Source organism: Perissodus microlepis, chromosome 8, assembly GCF_051167445.1.
Source record: "Perissodus microlepis isolate ML-2025 ecotype Zambia chromosome 8, ASM5116744v1, whole genome shotgun sequence".
NCBI classification, from domain to species: Eukaryota; Metazoa; Chordata; class Actinopteri; order Cichliformes; family Cichlidae; genus Perissodus; species Perissodus microlepis.
Genome location: NC_140468.1, coordinates 11513015 through 11532882, shown reverse-complemented (window position 1 = coordinate 11532882; position 19868 = coordinate 11513015). Strand labels below are relative to the sequence as shown.

The window sequence follows — 19868 nt, the reverse complement described above, 5'->3', positions numbered from 1 at the left end:
CACTGAGAATCCCGATCTCTGGCAATGAGCACTTCATGAATCATTCATTTTTAATAGATTATGCAAATTCCAGGACATAAAATCAACAAGATCAATAACTGCAGGCATTTTAATTGGTGTTCAAAAACACATTTTTAAGCACGAACATAATCTGTAGTTCTTTCCCGCGTAAAGACACAATTAATTTGAAATTGGATCTCAGCCTAAATACTGCAGATAATTTGCCACTTTTTGCAAGGCTTAAAATTCCTCTGGTGAGCTTATCGCTGGCAAGTAAACTGTAATACTCAGCCATTAGAGAGACCACACACCTGAATATCACCTATTATCCACACAGGCAGGCACTGGGGGGAAAACCAAGCAGAAGAGCCACTAACCAAATAGTAATTACCAAGTGGAAGTCAGAGCCATGTTTGTTCCATTAGTTTGACCTCTGTACGCTTTATTCCTGAGATCTTCCAACGTGGAAGGGCGCGGAAAAAACTTATTTACTAATACAAAATCAAGTCGAGTCAGGTGCTTTCCACACACACACACACACACTGGAACACACAGCCATCCATACAATCCCATCTTTCTTCCTCTTAATGTCTCTTTGCACCTGTAAAGCAGTAAGGAGACCCTCTCTGCAGAGACCATCTAAAATATCCCAGGTGCCGCCTGTAGAGACAGGCCTGTTTCTATGGGGCCATCAGTGCACAAAGGACAAACACACACCTTTCTTCTCAGGAGGCCTGCCTTACAGGGGGAAATCTACCTCCCACATATTAATGAGAGAAGGGCCCTTTCTTTTCTCATAAGACTGCTTGGCTATCATTTGAGAAGGAGGGCTGCAGCAATTTTCAATCACCCTGTCCCCCCCCCCACGCAGAACTCGTTGCCTTTGATGGCTGCTGCATAATTATATGAATTTTAATAAAAGCTCTGTATATTAATCTCAGGCCCCCGACAGTCATCGTAAACTTTCAGTAAACTTAACCTTCTTCTTGGTAATAACACTGCAACAACAAAACAATATTTCAATTAACCAGACAGTCATTAACTGTGACAAGGAGAGGAGACAACTAGGAGGGAGAAGCAGAGAGAGAAAGAGAGAGAGAAGGGTGAAATAAATGATCGTAGTGTTAGAGTTAGGCGGCAGAAATGCCAGAGCGTATTTACCGAGGCACATTACTCGTGCTTTGAGACACACAAACTATCTCCTGGAGAACAAATTGCAGGAGCAACACAGCAGCAGCCAACAAGCAGTCAGTCCTGCATGGTGGCCTTTTTTTTTCCTCCCAGAGACCTTGCTCTGATACACAGTCATAGTTCTGATGTGCTGGCACCCAAAGGTCCTTGTCCAGTAGTGACTGAACAGCTCCCCTCCCCTCCCAGTCTCTCTTATCGCCCTGCTTGCTCAGCAAAAAAAAAAAAAAAGGGAAAAAAAACCAAGACGGAAGACTGCTGCTAAGCTTTTTATCGCATTTTCAGCTCAGAGTGAAACGGTAAAAAAGTCTTCACACTTAACTTTTTGCTTTGCCTTTATTGTCACATATTTCATTTTGCTCTTTGTCAGTTGCACAGGCATGTTTAGCTCTGACTTTCTTGTCCTTTTACATTGTTCAAAACCCCTCAGCTGAAGCTGTGGCTCAGCAGCATAAAGGCGTACTGTATGGCACTTGATCTTACCTACAGGGTAGCTTTGCGACACGCTGGGGCCCAGGTCTGGGTTGGCACTAGAGGATAAACTGGGTTTGCCTTCGTCCAGGCTGGAATTCAGGGCAGGAAGCGAGTACTCATTAGCCTGGGAAAAGGACAGTTGAATCATTACACAACCAAACAATACCTAGATGGAAATCCTCCTTTCTCCTCCTCCATTAAGCGTTCCACACAGGCCTGTGTGAGTATAAATTTGTATGAGAGCATTGTGTGTGTGTGTGTGTGTGTGTGTGTGTGTGTGTGTGTGTGTGTGTTCATGCTGCAGGGTGGCAGTTCAAGCATATCATGAATGTATTTTGGTATTGTCTGAGAGGAAGTGGGATTTTGAGATGAGTGAAAAGCCAAGGTGTCAGCTGGCCCTTTGTGCTTGACTGCAGTGCTACTCCTGATCAGCCAAGGGAGAAAGCAGTTCTGCTTTGTTACAGACACACCATGTGGCCTCGTTTAAGGAACACTATTCACGTTTTTTTTTTTTTTTTTTTGAGTTTTTGTTGTTTTAATTTGGAGTCTAAACCACCTTTAAATTTCATTACCTCTTATCTCTGAATACAATCACTTGTACAGCTTGTGTGTTTTGCTATCGTAAAACTGTTGAGGCTTTTGTTTTTGTTTGGGCTCAGATGTTGGCTTAAAGGGCCAGTTCACCCAAATCACGCACGAAACAAACCCTTAATACTTCTGATATTTTGAAATGTAAACACATCTGGAGCCACCCTTTTAATAGAAGCTGATGGAGATGTAACTTTTTTTAAAGGAAAAATTTGTTAAAACACTGAGGTTTACCATTAAAGATTTTCATTATTATTGCTAATCTATCAAATATTTAAAAAAATAGATTTCCTCATTTCTTTTTTCTTTTAAAAAATAATATTTTTTCAAAATAAACTTTCCTTTTAATTTTGAAAAAATAAAAATTAAAAAGACAAACAAAAAAAACCCCCACATGAAATAAAGTCTAAAATTGATAAAAATAGATTATTTAAATAAAAAAGTAAAGTAAAAGTAAAATATCATTATAAATAAATGAGGATTTTTGATGTAGAAAATATTTATTAATCATGACTTTTGATCAAAAACTCATGGCAACACGTCTTTTCTTTACTGTGTATTATTTTAGCACTGAATTATCTGCAGAACTCACATATTTTATAGAAGCATTTTTATTGTCAGCTACTGACACCAAAGCCTGTACAGGCACTGTGCTACACAAAAGCCTCCCATTCACCTTCATTGCACTGGGATGGAATCCCAGGGACGTCTATCAAAAAACAAACGAACAAAAAAAATGAAATCTAACTTGTAATTTGGGTGACCTGACTTTTTAATTAAATAAAAAACTTTCTCAATGTAAAAAGATACTCTTCAAGCTTCCCCTTTCTTTGTCATGTTTCCCTTTGTAAATATGCTTAAAGACACTGATGGCAGATGTTAGCAGATTTTTTTTAATGAGATGAGACTTCCGGAGTCTGAGTGTTGACAATGTTTGTCCAAAGCGCAGTGTTCGAGGCTCAGTGGGCCGCGCTCCCACAGGAGGACGCCTGTGACCCCGCTCTTGTCTGCCACTATCACAGATAAACTCTAATTGTCTGCTACAACTGTTCACTGGCACAATGTCGGATGTTTTCCTCTATTCTCGCAGGCTTCAGACGCCAAACAGACGTTTTATCATGCAGATAAAGGGCAGGAGGGGGAAAACTGAAAAGATAGGTCTGAAAAGGATGACCAAATGGCTAGCAGAAGTGTGGGAGGGGTGAATCCATTGAGTTTTGCATCTCCAGAATGGCTTTTTAATGCCTCGCTACAGAACCCAGACACTGGCTAATAGGGACACATTTTCCAGAGGAAAAAAGAAAAAAAACCATGAGGCACCCATGAAAGGGAAAATACTCTGATTAATATTGCATTAAATTAAAGCTGATTTTTCTGGACTGTTCCTGGCCTCCTTTCTTTTTTCTTACTTACTCACCCCCTTTTCCTAGTCTAACCCTTTTCCCTCTGCCTTTTAATACTCTCCCTGACGCTCTTTGTGATTGCAAGTCATTTCCAATTCGTTTTGGTATTGATCTTCCAGTAGAAATCAGTTTTGTAATTAGCTGCAAATTAGGCCCTCTTCTGGAGGTGAGGCCTGTCCCACTGATTTATCACCTGCGTAATTCGCCCCGATTGGAGAGAAATTAAAATGAACTCAATTAGGTGACTGCTTTTGCTTTATGGGTCCGACTTGTAGTTCGGTGGGAGAAATTAATAGTCTCTTGTTGTTTAATAGTATAATGAAAGTAAATAAAGGTTATCCATTGTAATAAGCCCAGAGCTTTTAATAAGCGGTGGGTTCTGGCTGTCGTTTTGGCGTGGGGGGTGGCTGTTTCCCAAATGCCTCTTAATTTTTTGAAATGAGGATGGATGGCCAGAGTGGCTTTAATATCAGGACCAAGAAAAAGGTGGAGGCTAGTGTTTCATACAACTATTTCATGGGCATGTGTTACAATAAAGGCAGCTTTTTGAGTCCGCGTCAGTCGTTGCACATTAAGATATGTCATAGAATTGGAAAATAAACAACAAAGGCAAGAAACAACAGTTGAATAGTGTGGCAAAAATGAAGAAAAAAATCTAGGTATTGATTAATTTCTGTTGCTTTACTGTTATTCGCAATTACAGGGAGTACACAGAATGTGTTTTTCATCTCCAAATCAATAGTATGTGGGAGTTTTCCTACTGATACCTCCAGCATTATACATGCTGGGACTGTAATCCCAGGCTTTGCCATCTCAGACATTTATTTAATTAGCTTTTATTTCCAGGAAAGGGTTTGGGAATATATGTGACAGAGGTGCTTTTTCTGTGTTTGACTCAGTACTAGCATGCTCGGTTTTCAGTGCTGCAAGAAAGGAAAAGCAAAGATGGAGAGTTTCGGTGCCACTAACCTGTTCTAGTTTGACATGTTCCGTCGTAGAGAAGACGTCAGGGTACGAGGGGCGTTCAAAGACCCGGTCCAACGCTTCCAGCTGCTGCTGTGTGAAGGCATCTGCCCTCAGGTGTTTCCGTAAACTCTCCACACTACCCTGAGAATCACTGTTTGGGCCAGAACCATCTGAACCATCTACAAGAAGAAAGAGCAACATTCGAGACACTGACCCCGGGAAGCTGGCCTTTACTTCAAGCTATGCACTTTATATTCTTCTCATGTTTTTTTCCTGTACCTTCTCTGTGGGGGATCTGAGAAATGGAGTGCAGGTTTTTCTGTACCTTAATGGCTGTGGTGAGCCACTGGCTACATTACACAGGCTTTTCCCTGCACCCCTCCACAGTATTAACACCATCATGATCTGAAAGCCCTCTGGTAATTGATGGATTACCGTCACTTGCAAATATATACATGTTGTGGCAAGCATGTGTACTAATGAAAGCAGCAGCAAGCCCATTATAGTGCCTTTTCATTTCAGCCAGTGCATTTTTCTTCCTTCTTTCCTACCCCCCCACCCAAAACCCTACCGATGTTACTGAAATCAAGAGCAGCCTTTTTTTTTAAAGCACAATTTCCCTTTCACAATTCAATACTGCTTCCATTCTCGGTGAGCGGGTGGTTCCATTTGAAAGCAGCAGCGGAGGACAAGGGGCTGAATAAAATTGTGCATTCTTGTTCAATCATCCTGCTCTCCAAACACGGGAATTTTCTCCCGACTCCTGACCTGATTACTCGTCTGTTGGGAGAAGGATGCCTCTCCCGTTGTTACTTGTGTGCAACGCTTTCAAACCTTCACAGACCATCCTTCCATAGCGCCCTCTCTTTTTCTCTCCTCCAGCCCTTCTTAACCACCCCCCACACACCCCCTCAGCCACCTCTCCAGGCTGCAGTGACAGTGTCTGTAGGTCTTCTTCCCCGGATCCCAGAAAGCTTCAGCTCCCTTACAAATCTGTCATTCTAAATTTGCGGCAGATTATGTTCTCCCCTCAGTGGGAGAGTGGTGATATATGATATGCAAGGCCGCTATTGATTGCCTGTTCTGGTGGCAAGAGGGAGCTGAAATGAACTTGAAATGAACATCATGCCTCAACTCATTGTGCGTATAATACTCTACTTAATCCCACATTTTTCTCTGCCATGGAATTCAATTGATCAATCATGTCTGTGTGATAGTACCATTTGGGAGGGTTATTGCCGTTCTATTCTGCTGCTTGACCTTTTTTCACCGGCTGAGGCCAGAGGATGAACCCGACTCTCCAAAGAGGAGCTGATGGACTATAAACAAGACCATAGGTAGGTGTGCATAAGCCAAAATTGTGCTGGCTGCAAAAATGTAAAGAAATAAAGCGTTTTGCTAACAATATCTTGTTAGCAAAACTTTCAGTCTCCAAAATAAATGCATTAAGGTTTATTTAAAAGTGCTGCAGAGATCTGACAGGCTGTATTGTTTTGGGACGGAAATATTGCCATGAGTTTCTTAGTCAGTGTCACGTTTGCATAAAAAGCCTTTTATAGAGCTGCATTGTGAGGAACTCTTATATTTTTGCTATGTGGAAGATCTGATTTGAGAGATTAACGGTTTCACTGATGCATCATTTACCTTTCAAAGAGGTAATATGAGGTAATGTGTAGAGGGTGTCTGCAAAGGAAGGACAGCAGCATCATTCATTTCAGCAACTGCCCTAAAATGAATTTATTTGTGTAATTAATTAAGTGACAAAGCAGCCACAGTAATTATAATGGTGCTGTGACAAAGGAGGAAACTGGGTAATGTATTACATAGTGTGCAAAGGAAGAAGTTTGAGGTGATTGAATTTGCTCTTTCTTTCCAGGTTTGAAACTGTGAATGTTGACATGACCGCTCGATTTACATCAAGTTAGATGAGATAATCCATTCCAGCCCTAGTATGATTATAAATTTGAGGTTTTAGCTTACAGGACATAGGTTAGCAGTAGAAAGTCTGTATATAAAAGATGGATGCAGCTCTGAAAAGTGAAGTCTAATACAGCTGAAAAAAGATTAAGTGCATTTAAAAAAACGACCCTTTGGCTCCCTTGAGCTATGACCTCATTAAATACTTTCCTAATGAGTTTGTACTTTCAATTATTAGTGCAAAGTCCTATTTAATACAACGTGACATTCATTTTGTAAAGTATGGTCCCATAAAACAGGATGTATGAGCTTACAGTGTCCTTTGTTTCTTAGTCAGATCCACTCCTTGGTACCCATGTTTCATTTTAAAAATAAAAGATGCGACGGCCAAACCAGGAGTCCACAAACAAATATGTGATGTCATGCTCAGCACAATAGCATATGGAAATCCCCCCTTATTGCCCCTCATAGTGTCACTCTATACCAGCAGTCCCCAAACCCCTGGGCCACGGACTGGTACCGGTCCCTGAGTTGTTTGGTACCGGGCCGCGAGAGTTGAGGCTCGGGTGTGAAATGTATGGTTTTCAGGGTTTTTATCGGTTATTAGCGTTATTTTGTTATTGTTTTTATCGTTAACTCGGTTTTCCTGGGTCTTTTCACGTGTGTCATGAATAAATCTTCTTTTTTTCGGTACCGGTACTAGTTTTATTTTGTTGTATTTATCCGCGACACCTTAAAGGCCGGTCCGTGAAAATATTGTCGGGCATAAACTGGTCCGTGGCGCAAAAAAGGTTGGGGACCGCTGCTCTATACCCCCCTAGAGGGGCCTATCCCCACTGGTTTAATATGTGCAATACCCAGCAAACACAAAGATACAGCTCTACCACTTGGTAAAAAGTTCAATTCATTACTTTAAGAGCATAACACAATTCATACACAAGAAAAACAAGGAAACACCTCCCCCAAAAAACTGCTTTCTTGCCCCTAGTGGCACTTTGGCACATTCAGGTGGATAATCTCACCTGCTACAGCTGCACCAAGTCACTTTATCAAACCCAGTTGTCCTCTTTGCTACCAAAGCAAATAGAGTCATTAATTACTTTACATCAGCGGGCCTGATCCACAACACCCTGATCAATACCCCCAACCATATTTGTCATTCACCAGTGTGGAATGCACTTCCCACACACAAGACAAACCATCCTGGGTCAAGCTACACACTTTTCCTCCCACTCAGTCCAATCTGGCCTCCCTGCTACTGATTCTCTTCTGACAAATCAGCAGAGGTGGTGTTTTGGTGAAGAAGATGACTCTCTTAAGACCATTCAGGAAGCTATGTAATTATGATTCTTCAAGCATAGGTTTTAAGTAGTTTGGAGAATGTTTCCCCCCCAAAAAACACCAAAGCCCCAAAAGAACATATTGTTCTTAAGTGAATTATGACTCCCGTGCATTAGGATAAAAAAAGAGTACAATTATGTCATTATAAGTGCCAACAAAACGTCTTTAACACCAGACATTCCTGTTGCTGGTGAAAACTGGTTTTTTAAACCATGACTATGATTGTTCTCTCACCTTATTACCCCTGTTGCTATCATTAAAACCCATGACAAAAGTTGCTTAACCACAGCAAGGTAGTTATTTTAAGTCAAACCTAGAAAGGCCTAACTGGAAAAGCTCTGGAGTGTGAGGTTTTTTGTTTATATTTACTTTTTTTCCATACTCAAGATTGAAAAAAAATTGTATCTAAATTAATAATTTGATAATAATTTACACTTGACTGATTTCTGCTTCATTAGTTTAACCTCTTAACGCCCAGTTTATCACATTTAATATGTGATTTTATGTGTTTTTGAGACTTCCACATGATCAGTGTGATCCCACCCTCAACATAAAAAATTAAATAAATTGCACAATACATTTTTAAACAATAAAGAAATAATAAACTGTCACAAACTAAACTCACAAATGCATATTTAAAAAAAAAAAAAATTCTGCTACTTATTTCATGGTTCAGGGTTTAAAGAGTTAACGTGTTATCGAGCTAAAGCCGCTGTCAATTAAATTTGACCAAACCTGATCTACACAATACTGGAAAAGCGAGATATTTTAATTTAGAAATGTTAACTTTAACATTTTGCTTATATAGCCACACATATTGTTAAATAAAAATGCATCAGCTTGCATAAGTGCTTCAAAATCTCTTCCGAAAGTCCGACCCATCATCTGGACATTTCTAAATCTGCCCATTACGCTGCAGTGATAATAATCTCTGACCACAGTGGCTTTGTTGTTGCTTGTCTCGCTCTGTGGTCACTTATTGATCACCGCTGGCACTGAAGATATTCATCTTGACATCGGTCTGTATTAACACTCTGGTAACAAGGGAGTAGCCTCCATCAGATCAGATAACCAGCTTTATGAAGCAACCTCCTCTCTGCAGGATTGGCACCCAGAGGTCATGACCCCTAGCAGAAGACTTAAGCCAATGCAACTCCGAGTCTGAAGTCGGTCTGAGTGACTGGCTTCTCTGTCACAGTTGTTATTTTTGATAACAATTATCGCAAATGAAGTGTAGACTGAGTATGAATAGCAGCTTTTCTTAGAAGAAGAGAGGGGCTTCAGAATAAAAGTTTAAGGTCTTTTGTTTAATGAAAATTGAGTTTTGAAGTTTGTGTTTGAGGCATGAGCAGGCACCTTGAGGTCAGGAAAGACTCCCTTAGACAAATGAGCTTTGCCCCCTCCCAACTGTACTCCCACCCGGTCTGCTTCGTGTTTAAATAACATGTCAACATGCATACGAGTTTGTTCCCTCAACACATTCACGTATTTCACAATAATATACCTGTATAATTTCCCGCCTGATTCAATTCTTGGCTAAATGAAATCAAATTAAAACTCGTTTGCATCAAATTGGATGAACTCAGCTTCATTTTGGCTTGCTAATTGATTATTCTGATTATGTAAACATAGATGAAATACTGTCTTCTGGATGTAATATGTTTTTTTCTGTGTTACTGTAGGCACAACAAATTGTGTAGCTCAGCAGAAATAAAATTTTGGTAATAAGAATTTGAGAACTTTAAACCCATTTTTTTTGCATTATTTCACATTTTATTAGCCAAACATTGCCTGATTGATTACTTGCAAAAAAAAATGTGATTACTCCTGAGAGTTTGGGTACGTCGAATATCACCTACTGGTGGCCATTAATTTGTTGTGATGTTGCCAAGCTTTTAAAGGCTTTATTAATCTAATTCGGAGGTTACACTTCGGTGCTGACATTTTGCTGCACTCCCAGTTCCTGTGTTGATTCTTCCTCTCTCCCAAAACAGATGCTGATACACAGAGCAGGGTGTGACGGCGGCCCGCTCCATCACTCATCTCCATCCACACGCCTCAGTTCAGTCCTCATGACGCTCAGAGATGAGAAATAATTAATTCAACAGCTACTGAAGCACAGAATCACATCCATTCTGACTGCCACTGGCTATTGTTGTTGGGTTTTGAAATATATGATGATCATCTTATCATGAAATTTCTCTCTTGGTATTTCTTTCATGAATCAAAAAAGAAAGCCAGACAAAAAGCAAGAAAAGCACACACAATGACTGAAATTAAGAATCATCTACCGGTCTGATTGTGCAATTGGCGAGTTGCTTTGAAAGGACATATGATATCACTTTAAAGGACCGGACACACTTCATGGACACGGCCTGTTATCAGCACGCCTCCGAGTTGTCTGCTTAAGTCAGTTCAGCTCTTACACACATTCACTAATAACATGAAAAAAACGAACAAACTCAAAAACAACACCGAAAGCAAATTTGTGCTCAAATATTTCGACTGTTTTTACTTCACTCGGGGAGAAGCAGCTTCTCCTTTGTCTTTTCTGAAGCCCACAGTGTCAGAAGCAGTGGGGGGTTTTCGAGCAGGGATGCAGGGGTGAGGCGGGTGGTGGGGTACTTGGATGTTAATCTGTGAGGTAATAGCTTTTCTCTGCAGAATTGCGAATTCTAATATATGTCAATTTGTAAAACGTGCAGACAGCCGTGGTCACCAAAGACACCATCTCCTGGGGTCTCGCTCGTGCTCCCTCCCTCTCTCTCCCACACCCTGTCCGTCTGCAACAATGGCTGCCAAGTGTAACATGCTACTTTTAATTTGTAATAACACGTGACAATAGCAGATTAATGGCTCTTATGACACCTGTGTCCCTGAAGCTCCTCTTGCCGAGACCCAGTGTACATAACGTGTGTCACACTACATTATCTCTACATCCCGCCTGTAATGGGGGAACCTTTTTTAAGGGCACTGCTGACTTGGAAACTTAGGAGCTGTCTGCCGGCTTGGCAGAGAGCCACGGCTACTGCCTAAAACAAATACTCTGGGCTACACGGCCAATCCATTTCACCGGGGCTTGTGTTGCACACCGCCTCCCCTCCCTAACCCTTCCCCTCCTTTCCTTCTCTCTCATTTTTGTTCATGTTTTCAACCCTTGATAATGACTGCTTGTGCCATAATAATCATGAGGCTTACCAAGTTAAATAGGGCTCAGGCAAGCTACTGTGCTGTGAGGAAATTTAATCCCAGCATTAACCCAGTATACACTACTGCCTACTGAGTGAAGGAAGATATGTCTGAACAGCAAACAACAGCATTGCTGAAACACAGAGAGAAAATCTGCTTTGAACCCAAAACAACAATGAAGCGCTCCGATAACAGCAATATCTTTCTAACATCTCAGAACATCTTTGCTTTCATTGGTATATAACATGAATATGCAAATGCTACAACCACCGCTTAAATGTGACGTCAGCGGAGTCCACATCATGCATAAATGCTTTACTTCCAAAAATACACCCCTAAAATATTGCTACATGGCAATATCGGTCTCCTAAACCACAAGAGAGGACGGATTGGAGTTGCAGCTCAAATGTCAGAACATTATTCACACAGTGAATCACATTTACTCAGCGGCTCAAATTTATTACTAAAAAAAATCTTTGCATTCCTCATCATGCAGAGAACATGGCATAACTGTAGCGAGAGCCCTCGTGCAATGGACAGTTTAACCTACCTGCAGCAAAATCTTTTTGTTTGGTAAAGTGCACTTTAAGGGAAGACAGCAACAGGACAATTGTGTCTACAGGGTAGCATCGTATGTAATATACTATTCTTACAAACTGTGGCTTGAGGCAAGACATTGCTTTTGCAGCTGTGTGTGGCCAAAGGCCCAAGGTTTTATGTTTTGGAGAGATGAAGTATCCATGACCCTGTAGTTTCAGGTAGGCACCAGCTGGCTTTTGCGAGAGTATATAAGAACCAAAGCTCCACCATCTCTGTCAGTACGAGCCCTACACTGACTTAAACACGCACGCACACAGACACATGCATCCACGCACACACATGCAGCTTTCGTCTCTTTCTATGTAATGCTGGACGAGCACCTAAATCACAGAAATGGCAGCACATCAGGGGAATCATTTGAGACTGAATAGCCATAGAAACATGGTGCTGTCACCTGGAAGACCTCCACAAAACAGGCCAGTTCTCCTTCTCTCTCTCTCTCTCTCTCTCTCTCTCTCTCAGACACACACATACACACACACACCTTATTCCTCTCCATGCCCTTTAATACCTCTTTGCCCTTCAGTAGCAATCTGCATAGAAATGTGTGCATTCTATCATTCAGTGACTAGACATTACACCCTGGCTAATATGAGAGGTCCTCCAACGACTGAAAATGAACCCTTGAAAATACCAGACGTTTGCATTATGCCACTGCGATTGCATCTCTTACAGGGAAAGACTTGATTATGTCATTTGCCATGTCCACGTCATGCTGGTTTTTATATCTTTGCCAGGAAATCTACCTCTGACAGGTCATTAGTCATCCCTCCCTCCCTGCACGCACATAAAACATCAATTCCACTCAATATCCCGCAAACCCCTGTGCTTCTCAACAAACGCCAGAACAAAGAAGATGCTATGTAAACTGCTGCCGCGCTCTGATTAGCTCTCATTCCAGAGCACTGCAGAAATAAGGCACTCATTCCCCACCCTGTTTGAGATAACTGCCCCTTTTCAGCAGCGACATCATCCCTCCATACCCATACACGCCTTGTAACACGAGTGCATCTGTTTAGCTATTCTCATCAGCTTCTTATGTAGTGACATTAAGGAAGCCTATTGCTTACAGAACCAATAATCTATATCGCCTCAGGCCCCCTTACATCCACTAACCTACGATTTCAGCTGCAAAACTAGAGCCACTTTTGCTCTAAAAAAAAAAAACAAAAACCACAAGCCCTCCACAGAGCTATAGCCGCTTTCTTGACTGACCTGGGTGGTTGGCTACATCATCTTGACATGTAATTATCTAAAGCCCTTTAATCACTTCCATAAAGATTAATTGCAGGAGACAACAGCGGAGGTCGTGTCTTCAAATCAAAAGACTCCTTGGCAGGTTGACACAGCAGTGTAACAGAGTTCAGACTTAGGTGTTTTATAAGGGTCATCTACTGGAACTGAAGCAGGTTTGAATGCTGTAATTGCATGTTCAGCACAGAGGGTTTTATAGTACAAAGCTGTAACCTCGTTTTTAAAAAGACTTTTTTTTCTCCTGATCTTATGTGTTCATTTTTTCTTAAAAGTAAAAATCTCACTTACCTTCATCTCTTTTCCTCTTTTCACCATTGGATCGTGGAATACCCAGAATACCATTGATGGAATAGGATCCCGCAGGGTCGTTGGAGGCGCTAGTTACAGGTGGAGAGGCTGTGCTTGGTACTGAGAAAAAGACAGAAAAAAAATCAGCAACTCCAATTTGATATACATGTATATATATATATATATATATATATATATATATATATAGCACACGTGGGAGCTGTAATATTACCAATTGTGTGGCCTGGTGTCGACAGAGATGTCCCATCAGGAGATGGATGGAAAGGCTGCTGGACTTTTGTTCGGATGATCCTGAGCAACACCAGAAAAGCACATGTCACCTCACATATATGACACTTATCTATGCATAGAAATCAGTCATAGCAGTTACTGTGAATAAGCTATCAAATGTAACTCATACACAAGAGGGGATCTGGTCACTGGTTCTACCTTAAAGGTGAGACTGAAGAAAAGTCTTCATTGCACTTTTGGTCTGAGTGATCTTGCAAACAAAGCATGAAATCACATCAATTCACCTCAATGATCAGCTTCACTGACTCTACCTGGCCCACACTAATCAGCACGCTCTCTCTCTCTCTCTCTGTCTCTCTCTCTCTCTCTCCCCCACTGTGAAGGGGGTTTCACTGGGCCGATCACAGCCCTATAGCAGCCCGCTTTGCCTCCCAGATCAAACATCTCCGCAGAACCACCAGCCCCCATGTGCCAGTGCGGATGAGGTTGTATTGATCGGGGCTTGGGGAGAAAAAGTTGGGGATTAGTCACACGGGCAAACAGATGCAAATAGAAAGCTATAAATTATATGTGACAGGAAAGCAATAGTTCCTTATTGCCTTGCACAAGCTTACGCCAGCATTAGATTCCTTTAATCTGAATGGCAACTGGGGAGAGAGGGAGCTGTCACAATAATTTGTAAACTTTAAAACTATTCATCACGTATGCCACGAGAGCCATTTAAAAGTACTAAAAAAAAGAAGGCGGTGTGAGGACCGTAGAGCCTTTTAGATGGTGTTCTTATCGCTCATTTGTGACTATGTAGATTAGAACTCTGAATCAAAAATAGTATGCTCTTTTTATTTTGGTCATCCGATATCGATGTTACTGTAGGTGCCAGAAGCCTTCAGAAAAATTAATCCCACACTGTCACAAATTAAAAACAAAAACAAAAACCAAGAAAACTCCCCTCAAAGGCAAAGCTACCTAACAACAAGCCTTTGCAGAAAGCGCATATTGATGTTTTAATTTTTTTCACTTCTCCCCATAACAGTTATTCGACCCCTTGACTTGTGTGTGCTACATAAATTCAAAGACTTTATTTGGTATCCATGTTCTTGATATTGAATAAGCAATTTGGGAGAATGAATTAATGACCTGGCTGTTGCTGAAAATCCCCTGAAGAGATATTAAAATTGCTTTACTCCTGAATCAATAATATTGAACGCCATTGAAGACCTTTTTTCTTTATGTCTAGCACCCAAGGTAGCGTTACTTGTTGGTTGTGGTGGCCCTGACGCACAGTACAACACTATCTCTGTAGCATTTAATAATGCATGCACAGGGGAGAGGTGTTTAAATCAAGCATCCCCTTTGTCACAAGTCCTGAGGTCAAACTGTCTGCCACAGAAACCCACAACTGGCCCCACTCACTCACAACCATCCAGCTGGAAAAGACTCTGGCTATGGCCTTGTTTTTTCTTTTTTCTACATAACTACTTAACTGGGAAAACCCCTTTTTCAAGTACAAACATTTCTTGAAATGTATTAAGATATTATTATAGTGACTTTTAAGAACTGCTGCATCTAAGTCTGCAACTGACCGAACCACTGAGAATGTTTTCATTGTTAAAATTTCATTGTTATGTTAAAATATTTAGCCGTAGCTAAATCAAAGCAAATGCCCATAGAGTTTCATTTATATGTGTTTTTGGAGCAAGACACTGAACTCTTACATGAGTTCTACTGAAAAATATATTCAGCATTAAGCCATAATAGAAATTCAAAGTAGCTCTCATATTTGGCTGATAGAATTACACCGCTTTGTGTTCGCATTTTAATTTCCCACATAAACAAAGACACATAAGTCTCTCCCCCCCCCTCACACACACAGCTTCCTTCCAAAATAGAAAGCTTTAATTGGAATTGAAAAACTTTATAGGGCTCTTTTAATGATATTAATGTACATTTTGAATTTATCACATACATGTGTCTGAGCCTCCTTAAATGGGGCTTTTTAAGCAGCCACGAAGCATGAAATGAATTTTCTTCAGCCTTTTCTCTATTTAAAAGATGTCTTGTGTGGAGCTGTCCATGCTCTCCCATCAGCTCATTAAAATGTAATGCTGATGCTGGCTCTATGGAACAGTGCCTCTTAACCAAAGTTCATCACCAGGGATCTCTGGTGGTGGTGGTGGTGGGAGGGGGACAGGGTAAGGAAGGGTGAGGTGGTAGTGGGGATGTCCTGGGTCTTGCTGTGACTGCCGTTTTCAAAATACAGGCTATAACTATATGCTGTTAAAAAAATACTTTGAAGAGATGAAAGCAATTATAGGGACAATTGTGAATGAACTGAAAATGTGATAAAAAGATGTATATATATATATATATATATATATATATATATATATATATATATATATATATATATATATATATATATATATATATATTTCCAAAATAATATCTTGCTGAAAAACCCGCGTTGCTTTCTCTGTGCAGTAGCTCCAGCACATTAGATGTGCTAAAGAAAATTGGCCTTCTTTATAGCGCCACGGGATCTGGTCACCGAATATTGATCGGTTTTCATCTCGACAGATTCACTCAGTCCTGGATGTACTGCTGATTGTTGAGGGAGTTTGGCCTGAAAGATTGAATTGCACCTCTGAGACCGCAGGCAGCCTCGGCGTGCCGGGCAGCAAGAAGTTGGTCAAACAATATTCTGCAGTGGGTGGTACGTTTAGCACAGACATACAGTGATAAATGATTTTCAATTTGCGCCCTGCCGGCCCTCTTCATTAGAGTGTTTACATCCGGCAGCCCGTCGTTTACCTAAACTACATTCACAAAGGAAAAAAAAAAAAATCCAAATTGTGTATTTATTTTGAAGTCACTCTATAATTTCCATTTTCCCCTACCTGTTAATGGATGAGACGCTGGGAACAGTGTCATTGTCGCAGATGCCCTCTGCCAGAAGTCTGTCTCTGATCTCCCAGGCAAACATGGTTGGGTTTTGTCTCTTGTAGTCTGCTATTTTTTCCACAACCTTTGGCGTGGCTACTTTGGGTTTAGACCCGCCAATTACCCCTGGTTTGATGCTGCCAGTCTCGTAGTATCTGCAAAACATCGTATTTTAAATAAAAACCTGCAATAATTAAATCAATGCGAACAATAAACGGACTGTTAACCTTAAGAGTGGGCAAATCCAGTTATGTTTTGTTTAACACGAAAGTGTGAAACATTTAACTTCTTTAAAAAAGAAAAAAGAAAAAAAAAACAATCAGTTTTAATCGTTACCTTTAAATATAAATAAAATAATAATTACTAGCAGGAAACCGCACGCTGTGCAAACATATAGTTCTGTTGTCAAATCCTTTTAGTGGACACTAAACTAACAAGTCATCTGACCCCTCCCAAACTAACAGACTGCTAATTATAACGGTTACTCAAAGGCAGTTTTCATTTATATTTCAAGATTATTAAAAGCAGAGCTGAGTTTAGTAGGTTATGTTCAATTCTCTCTTCCCACATTATTTTACATCTGCGTTACTTACTCTCCTGCTAGGAAAACCTGCCTGGCTGAATGCAGGGCTGAGAGTTTTCACCTACCTGCCCAGGATCTTGCTGACGCAGCCGTGGCTGACCCGCAGCTGCCTGGAGATGTCGCAGGGCCGGACACCCTGGTGGGCCAGCTCCACTATCCGCTGTCTCACCACGTCCGGGAGGGGTCTGCCGTTCACAAACACCCCGCCGAGCTGGTTCACACCTCCGTGCCCTACGTGGGATACAACAGCAACACCAGAAACAGACGTAACATTACATAAGGTCGTAATAGACAGGAAGGTCCAGGCAGGTAAGTATTTAAAAAAAATTATATCAGGCAGAAAAAAATCACGGAGCAAAGGCGTGTGTAATATAAGTGAGTAGGCTGACCTACATGCATTTATTATTATCGAGAACCCTCTAATGGTGTAATTTAAAAAATATATATTTTTTCATTAAAAAAGTATGTTGCCTCTATTTTAATTTTATGAAATTACAATGCCATATTTCTCTTTGTTTCTCAAACAGCTTCACCAAAGCGACTAAATAATAATGTTTTCAGAATAATCGCAAAAATTGTATGATTGTTTCAACTGCTGGAGATTTAAAAGTGGACATAGTGAGATCAGAGCAAAGCAATATGTAAGATATTTAATATTTATTTAATTTGGTCACATATTTTCACAAAATAAAAACTGACTAAAATACATTTTTTGTAATTATTATTTTGATGAATGTTGCTTGATGTATTTTTTTATATGTATATATATTTTACTCAAATTAAGTTACAAAAATCAATCTCAAACATTAACCTTTTAAAACAAACATCGTGAATTAAAATACTTTCAATAAATAAATAAATATCGATGTGACATTCACCTACTCAACCACAAAATTATTTAGAATATGCATGTGTTTATTTCTAATATTTAAATATTATTGTAAATAATCTCTCTTATTGTGACATCTTCCTCCTTAAATTGGACCTGTAAGCCTCCTTCACAACGGAAATGCATGTCCCGAAATTTATTTAAAAAATAATATAAATATATTTTTGACACTCCATGAAAGTTTCACACAGTCGAAACAAAGACTTGATATTTTCTTAGAACCTCACGGCTCCTGTTGGCTATTAAGTTTCGAGCTCCTTCATTCCCTTCATGCAAATTTAAATAATTGAACAAGCCTTGATTACTCATATTACATATTATTTTAGTAAACGGAGAGATTATCAATAATTCACACACATTCGCCAAATTACGAGTAAAGCACACTGTGCGTTGACTACAAAGTGCTGCACACAGAGCTTGTTGTTAGCTGGATAATTTGAGTAATAGATGTGTAATGTGTCCTGACTTATTAGGCCTACACACACGCGCGCGCTGCGCGGGAAGCTACGTGGGGATGCACGTGTAAATTACAAAGTACCTGCCAACGCATGTTCTTTGTTTACTAGTGGTTAAAAAGTTGAATTTGTGCACATTGCTGCTGTGAGCGGAGCAGCTTGGCTGTGACAATTTCAGAACATTTCGCGAGGTTCAAATTCGCGCACACGAAAGATATAAGGTCTGAAATTCGTATTAAATATAATATTTATTCCACTGCCAGTCTTATGATTCCTTTTGAGGCTCTGCTCGTCCGTTTATCAGATGGTAATTTTGTCTTTTTAAATGCACGAAGATGCCGGTTGCGTCCCAAATTGCTATACAGGCTGCCGCGAGCCGCCTTTGTGCTGTGCAGAAATATTATATATTCCCGTTATTATTTTATCCGCATGCATGCAAAAGCTGCAGTGGCAAAGAAACTCGGGTTGTGCTACTTACGGTGCATCGCTGTAAAGGGGTCTGCTTTGCAGTGAATATCCATTGGATAGCAAAGGAAAGACAGATAATCAACTGAAGTCGCCGTTTCGCCTTCCTATCAAGAATGAAAATGTGAAGAAGAAAAAAAGGTGATTCTACTCGATGGAGGGACTAAGTTTGCCCCTCCACCCCCGCTTCAGCGACCGATCTAATGGCAACTTCTTCCCCCTCAAAGTTGCCCTTCTTTTCTTTAACAGTCCCGTCCTGCAGCGGAGGTCTGGCAGGTGCAAAGCATGACCGAAGGATTGTTTCAGAAACACGACCTGTGCTCAGTTTATCGGTATTTTTTCAAAGCCTGGAGTGACCAGAGGTAATTCTCACAGCATGCCAGCGAGCAAACTGGGTCTCTTTTACAGAAACGAAACGTTCAGGTTCCAGTGTGCAGGGCCCGGTATCTCCTTTAGTCCTGGTGGCTTTGATTCACACGTCAAAACGGCGAAGGGAACCTGCGCGTACGCACACACACACAAGCACACACACGTCGGGGTTTCTCTTTCGCGCTGGATGCGTTAGGCTGGATCTTTGGGTTGGAAATGAAGCCTCTCTCTGTGTCTGTGGTTCTAAAAGCTGCAACCCTCCCCTCCCTCCCTCCCCCTCCCCTCTGCAGACCCCCCTTTTGCTTATATGGATGACTTGTCAGACAAAGGCAATAGATGCCAACACTTTGTGATTCGCCAACGCAAAAAACCGGGGGTCCAAATGAGGAGGTCTCTGGGTCTGTCACACCGGCAGGAAGGGGAGGGAGATAAATAAGGAGTTGCGAGTTACAAATATCAGACTTTATTAGACATTATAACGGCAGTGAATTATATGATCACATATTGGAAGTTTTAAATCAATGAATTAGAGCTATACATATACATATATATATATTTTAAATGTGTGTTTTCGTCTGATTTCTTTCCTCCCTATAATAAACGGACTAACAAGCGTATTTCTGGGAATATACCGGACATCCATCCATTCTTCAAAGCTATGAAGTAGCTCTCCTATTTATTAAGCTTTTTTTTCCCTTTTCTTTAAA

At 40.7% G+C, this 19868-nt stretch overlaps 1 protein-coding gene across 2 annotated transcripts in view; it reads right to left on the bottom strand.

Annotated features, from left to right (window-relative positions):
• pax2b (paired box 2b) overlaps positions 1-19395 on the bottom strand; it is a 29824-nt gene extending 10429 nt beyond the window's left edge. For both annotated transcript variants that reach the window (XM_084937505.1, XM_084937503.1), the window contains exons 1-7: positions 18806-19395; positions 17049-17214; positions 16358-16555; positions 13441-13520; positions 13209-13328; positions 4623-4798; positions 1672-1786 (exon numbers count right to left, since the gene is read on the bottom strand). In XM_084937505.1, the coding sequence (XP_084793631.1) occupies positions 1672-1786; positions 4623-4798; positions 13209-13328; positions 13441-13520; positions 16358-16555; positions 17049-17214; positions 18806-18848 (898 nt within the window). In that variant the 5' untranslated portion in view covers positions 18849-19395. The remainder of the gene's footprint in view (positions 1-1671; positions 1787-4622; positions 4799-13208; positions 13329-13440; positions 13521-16357; positions 16556-17048; positions 17215-18805) is intronic.
• Positions 19396-19868: the final 473 nt, after the last annotated feature.